This window comes from Cebus imitator, unplaced genomic scaffold, assembly GCF_001604975.1.
Source record: "Cebus imitator isolate Cc_AM_T3 unplaced genomic scaffold, Cebus_imitator-1.0 Scaffold85, whole genome shotgun sequence".
NCBI classification, from domain to species: Eukaryota; Metazoa; Chordata; class Mammalia; order Primates; family Cebidae; genus Cebus; species Cebus imitator.
Window position 1 is genome coordinate 1,392,681 of NW_016107400.1, and position 6,314 is coordinate 1,398,994.

Below are 6,314 nucleotides of genomic sequence, written 5' to 3' on the forward strand. Positions count from 1 at the left end.
CTTGCAATACTGTTGGTTGGGAAATCTAAGATCAAGCTACCGGCAGATTGGTGTCTTGCAAGGTCCTCCTCATAAATGGAGGCTTCTCTGTGTCCTCACATGGTGGAAGGGAAAAATAGGATCCTTTAATCCTCTTTTACATGATTGTCAATCCCTTTTATAAAATGGCACCTTCATGATCTAATCGCCTCCCAAAGGCCCCACATCTTAATAGCACCAAAATGGGGATTAGATTTTAATGTGAATTTTGGAGGGACACAAACATTTAGAGCACAGCAGGGACAAATTAATTCTGTGCCTCGGACCTACTAGCCCTTTAAATAGTTGCCTTGCAAGATTGTAATAGATGGGTTTATGCCCTGTGTCAATTATTCCCCTCCTTTTACAACACTGTACCTATCAAGTCACCCTGTCTGGCCCATTCTTGCCAACTTCACCTCCACTATGTACCATCCTGCTTCAGGTCCTCATGATCTCCCTGCACCCCTGCAGCCTCCTGCTATAAGGCCCTCCCTCCTCACTCAATCCTGCACTCAGATGCCAGGTTATTCTTCCTTATGCTTGTCTATGAGTGGATCACTCTCCCCCTCTGCAATTTCAAAACTTTTAGTGAGTCCTTATTACCTGCTAAATTCCCAATCTGAAATTCAAGAACCCCTACAATCTGGCTGCAACCTTTCTAAAACCCTAACTCCTCCATCTTTTTGGAGTCTGGCTGGGTGGGACTCCTCCCTCCGTCCCATGGCCCTCCTCTCCCTCATGCACCAGCTCTGAAGAACCCTGTGCATTTGCTGTCTATCACACACACCACCCCTCAACGCCAGTCATGTTGAAGACTTGCCTTTAATAAAAGCCCTGGGTGGACCTGGGTTACAGACATCTAGTTTCTTCTTAGGTTCAGATTCATTCTTGTGATATTAGTCAGTTTGAGAATTAATTAGATGGAGAAAACCCTGGGGTTATGGAGAAAAGTTTGAAGATTGTTACAAGAAATCAGGAGCGAGACTTTGGGCAAAGGTCTGTGTAGCAAGAAAAGGCGGTAGAGGGGCTAATGAATACGGGCTGCTGAAGTTAGGGACTAGAGCCAAAGAGCCGGAACATCCTGGCCTGGTCCCAAGTTTTCTGGGATCCTCAATGGAGTCCAGCCTGACCAAAAGACATTCCTGAATAATGTCCCCTTCCATGCCCCAACTGCCACCCATGATGCCCCTCCATGCCTCAAACTCACTTGGGGTGATTATGTTACTGCACGAAGAATAAGACTAAGTAGTTTTAAATTATATATATTTTTCTTTTTGAAAATTTTTTCAAAATTCTGTAGTTATATACAGTAACATGAATTTCAACCGCAGCAGTACAAAGCACACATTTGACTTACAGGAGCATGGATTGCCAAAGAATTCAAAAGTGTTTCACCCCGATGATCCATGGGAGGACCTCGCAACACTACAGACAGGTAGGAGGGAGAACAATGACTTTTGCCGTGAACTTAATTGAGCTCACAAGAAAACAAAAACAAAAAACACATCTCCAGGATTTTGTATGTCACATTCACCAGGATGTATGGCAGATAGAGTTAAAACAACAATAACTTAAATATAATTAAATATTATTTAAGAAATATTGTGCTTTAAATTATTTAAAAAGAATCTCTTTGGGGAAGTGATAAAATAATGTCACACTGTACCTGGGGGAGCTTGGGGAAGATAAATAAGGTTTTCTTTGGGCTCTGATTCTTAGTTCAGGTATGAAGGCTCAAGGCTTCAGATTTTGGGATATTTGGTCTAGATGCTTCATGGAATCTCTGACCCATTTCTCCTTGGGGTCATCACAGGCCTCCCTGCCCCGTTTGGTCTTGAAGCTGTGGGGGAGAGAGGCCACAATTAGATGGAACACTTTGAGGATCCTATCCAGGACTGTGGCCCATTAGTCTCTAAACCTGATCAGTCTTTGGTCCTTAGGTGAAGGACCTGGACCTGAGAGAGGAGGGAGGGGTAGAAGGAGGGGAAGAGTGAGAAGAAGAAACTCCAGAAGGAAGCTCTTTTCTTTCTGTCCAGGTGAAACCCTTCAGGCTCCTGGCTAAAGGTATTGGGATAGCTTTAGTGACTCCCTAGAAGGGGATCCTAGACAGATTATGGACTCCTTCTCGTGGGCTGAGTTTCTCTATGGGGTAGAGGGGCCCTTTGGATAGATGATATATCCATCTGACTCATGTGGACACGAATCCTGACTTCTCTATGTGGTCCACCAGAACTTTTGAATGGGGGTACCAGGCACTGCCCACTCACATCACAGCTTCCTGGGGACACTGGATGTTGCTGATTCTTGTATAACTCTCCAGCCTCAGGATAGGAATTTTTGTATTGATCACATTAAAGCAGCAGGTGATTAGAATGGAAACTGCATCTGAAAGAAATTTTGCAAAGAATGAGACATTTAGGACCCACTGTAAGTGTGCATTTGTAAGGGGAAGAGGAGAAGGAAGACGACCAAGAATTCACCATCCCAAGTTCAGTGTCTTAGTCCAGATCCCAGAGATAAAAATGTTGCTGTGAGTCTGTTTCCTCTATTGAACTATGGGGCCCCTCATTGTTGACTGGGTGAGGAAACATCTTGAGTAACAAGCTAGTCCTTGTCTACTAACCCAAAACTTCTGACATTGTGAACATTAGTTCTAAGACATTGCTTCCCAGTTCTTCATCCCCATGGGCTTTAGAGCTAGCCTATGCCATATGCTGAGACTCCTCTGGGTCCTTATCCTACTTACACAGACACTGTTCTGGAATCTGCACTAACCGCAAGTAAAATTTGAAGCTTCAAGCAATGTTTTCTTCCTCTCCACTACTTCCTGAAATGTCCTTCACATCCACAATGAGAAACAGTTCTTCCTTCTGTGTCATTTCCCCAAACAATGGGAGGGTTGTTGCTGTAGTGGCTCCACCGCCTCTTCCAAAAACTGGGATCAGGAAAGATCAAGGGAACCAGCCTCAGTGACCTGAGCCTTTAGTTTTGGTTCTGTTTCTAATGAGCTGTGACATAATGGCTCTTCTTAATTCATCTCTTGGTCTCCCTTTAGGGAGGGAGAGGTCTTGCCTGGCTGAGCAAGTCCCTGGGGGCTGAAGGTGGCTGCCATGAGCAGCAGATACAGAAGTGCTGCAGAAACCTTCATGTTGGAAGTCAAGGGTGTGAGCTTCAGAATGAGAAGTGGTTTCTGGGTTGTTTTCAACCTCTCTGCCCCTCTGGTGGCTCTGCCTGCCTTTTATAGGGAGCAGAGAGCCTGGGCAGGGTCACAATCAAGGAAGGATGAAAGTAAGACCCTGAGTATGGTCAGTAGACACCAGATCCTGGGCTGATTTCCACATAACAAGAGAAGGAAGCTGTGAGTGTCTATCTTTTGCTTAGGTTCTGTGGAGCAGAAGCTGAAGGGTGTGGGACTGTGCTCAGCAAAGTGACCTCATTGAACTATTAAGGGCTCTGATTTCCTTGAAATGGAAAATTGTCTATCAGAAAGGAAGAACGGAAGCTGAGGTCATAGTGGAAGAGAGCCAAGGGCCTGTCTCTCTGTGGGTAACAGAAGCCAGGGATGGACCCTAAGGCTTTGCTGGTGCTCTCCATCACACTTGAGTCACTTGCAGTTCTAAGCCAGGCAAGCTCCTTTAGAACCCCAGCCACAGAACCTTGGCAGAATGATAGAATCCTGGAACCAAGTCTTAATGCCATAAAATCTTAGTGCTGTGGAGCATAATAACCGGACAGCACAAGCTGGTCTTGTAGCATGGTAGTTTCCAAATATTTTATTTAGATGCTCAAGTTTCTTTCCAAGTGAAATTATATGGAGAAGCCCAATATGTCACAGAGATTCAGGTGGAATGGGTTAGTTTGCAGAAGGCCTTCCAACTCCTTTGGTTCACACACAGTGGGGCTGTGGGTGGGGCATGGCGAGAAGGAACCAGGTTTGCAAACCACTGACCTCATTTACTTCCCCTACTGGCCTGATCTATCCATTATTACAATATCATACAGTAGTTTTCCTGCTCTAAGAATTCACTGCATTCTTCTATTCATTCTTTTTCCTCTCTCCACAAATCTCTGGCTACCACTGATCTCTTTGCTATCTCTGTGAGCTTGTCTTTTCCCAAATATCATATACGTAGTTGGAATCATATGGTAGGCAGCATTTTCAGACTGGCTTCTTTCACTAAGCAATATACGTTTAAGGTTTCTCCATGACTTGTTGCGGTTTGATAGCTAATTTCTTCCTTTCTTCATTATTATTACAGTATTTTTATTGTGGTAAAAATGCACATAACCATAAAATTTACCATCTTAACCATTTTTAAGTGTACCATTTAGTGGCATTAAGTACATTCACACTGTGCAACAATTTCAATAACTCTTTTCATCTTGTAAACAGAAATTCTATACCTATTGATCTCCATTTTCCCCTCCCCCAAGCCCCTGGCAACCACCATTTCTACTTACTGTTTCTGATTTTTTTTTTTGTAAGACAGAGTCTTGCTCTGTCACCAGGCTGGAGTACAGTAGTGTGATCTTGGCTCACTGCTACCTCTGCCTCCTGAGTTCAAGTGATTCTCCTGCCTTAGCCTCCTGAGTAGTTGGGACTACAGGTGCGTGCCACTGTAATATTGGGATTCAGGGTGCCCTCAGCTCCCCTGAGAGGATGTTTCTTCAGGTTCTTGGTCTCCTGCCTCTCAAGAATGAGAGAGGGGACCATGGCGCAGTGTGCAGTAGATGCCAGACTCAAAAGTGTTTGTAGAAAGTGATTTATTTAAAGAGAGAGAGAAACAGGAGAAGGAGAGAGAAAGAAACAGCTAACTCTCACACTGAGTGAGAGAATCCAGAAAGATGGAATCCAGGAGAGGAAAACAGGAGAGAGATGCAGTTTCAGAGGGGAAGACAGGCTTCCATAAGAGAGTGTGGAAGGGGACCCCAGAGGGGAAATCCAGGAGAGAGAATGATGGCATACATGAAGGGAGTGTTCATGGAAGGGGACCCAAACATGGAGTCCAAAGGGGTGTGGAAGAAGGGGACTTTTAACCTGGGAGTAACCCCCACCTTCTCCAAGACCCCAGGCCAATGAAAGGAGTTCCTTGGGAAATTCTTGCCCTTAAAACTATGCCCCCTTGTGGACCTGGAAAAAGAGCATATTCCCTCATTCCCCTGCTTTGAACAGGAAAGCCCAACTTCTGTTGGAACAGAACTTTGATCCTCTTTAACTACGTCCTGCTGAAATGGGGCCCTGCAGTTGAGGTTTCCTCCAGAGGGGAGCCTTTCAGGGGTGCAGGTTGATCGAGATGTCCACAGTAGAGCCCATGAGCCAAGGACATCCAGGGTTCCAGCAGCAGGATTATTAAAGACTGTGTGTCAAAGTGGTCCCAATTTTCCAGTATACATTTTAATGGGGACTTGAGCTTGGGAATAGAAGCACCCATCTGAAATCGAACTCAAGGGACGCCAGCACCCCTGGGTAAAGAAATTACAGCCACTTCGACCTGAGGTGTCCCCCAGGTAAAATGGGTACTGAAATGAAATGTCTTTCAGTCAGTATCCCGAAATTTCGTGTGCCCAAGATGCAGGATCCATCTTAACAGAGGGCCTCCCATGTACTTGATTCCAATCATGACCGACCAGCATCATGGGACCACGCTCACTGCCTGCATGACCTCCAGTGACTACTATAGAGGCAAGGAAGGAAAGGAGCTATTGGGTTGGGTATTCACGTACCAACGAGCCCTACGAGGCCAGTGAGGCTCAGGAGATGTGTACCAATATTTCCCAGCAAAAGTCCAATTTACACAAGCCAGATTATAAAACTGCCCCAGAAGGGTAAAGTTCTAAGGAGGGGCCATTAGAGCACACAGTTCAAAGAAGGCAGGCCCAGCATGGCTGATGCCAGAACAATACCCTTAAGATCCAGGCCTCCTCTCCCCTAACCCATCTTCCATTGTAGGAAAATGCTCTTAAGGTTGTGAGATCTGTCATTGACTATTTGGGCCCTGGAGCTGGTTTAACTATGATCTTCTAGATGGAAAAGTTCTGCCATAGAGAGAGCCAATCCTAAGCAAGACAAATTATACACCAAATACAAAGTCTCATAGCCTTTAGCTTCTGAATTTCCCCAAAAGGTTTTACCAATTCAAGGCTAACTCCACCAGGGAATTTGAACCAGCAATCTTGCAGTTGCAGGCCCTACATCTTAACCAATCAGGCCACTTGCATTAAGGGAAGGCAGAAAGCTTTCTTAAGCCGTATTTTGAATGAGAATGCTGCACCCTAAGGCGGTGTGGCTTACC

General features: G+C 45.2%; 1 protein-coding gene across 2 annotated transcripts; it reads right to left on the reverse strand.

The window, feature by feature from the left end:
- Positions 1-1,267: 1,267 nt before the first annotated feature.
- Positions 1,268-3,618, reverse strand: CCL8 (C-C motif chemokine ligand 8). Of its 2 annotated transcripts, none has more exons than XM_017534247.1 (3): positions 3,094-3,618; positions 2,289-2,406; positions 1,268-1,861 (listed from the first exon to the last, which is right to left on the reverse strand). In XM_017534247.1, the coding sequence occupies exons 1-3, from the start codon at positions 3,167-3,169 to the stop codon at positions 1,756-1,758; spliced, it is 300 nt and encodes a 99-aa protein (XP_017389736.1). In that variant the 5' UTR covers positions 3,170-3,618; the 3' UTR covers positions 1,268-1,755. The 2 variants fall into 2 exon arrangements, with proteins under 2 accessions (XP_017389736.1, XP_017389737.1); XM_017534248.2 differs by having other exon boundaries at positions 1,734-1,861; positions 2,289-2,400; positions 3,094-3,169.
- Between the last annotated feature and the right edge of the window lie 2,696 nt (positions 3,619-6,314).

What these genes read in the sequence shown, in the direction of transcription:
- CCL8 (XM_017534247.1), bottom strand. Translation starts at nt 3,169, where the DNA reads ATGAAGGTTTCTGCAGCACTTCTGTATCTGCTGCTCATGGCAGCCACC. An exon ending in CCAGGGACTTGCTCAGCCAG is followed by an intron (nt 2,407 to 3,093) that starts GCAAGACCTCTC and finishes AATTTCTTTCAG; the next exon opens with ATGCAGTTTCCATTCTAATC. An exon ending in TGTCCCCAGGAAGCTGTGAT is followed by an intron (nt 1,862 to 2,288) that starts GTGAGTGGGCAG and finishes TCTCCCCCACAG; the next exon opens with CTTCAAGACCAAACGGGGCA.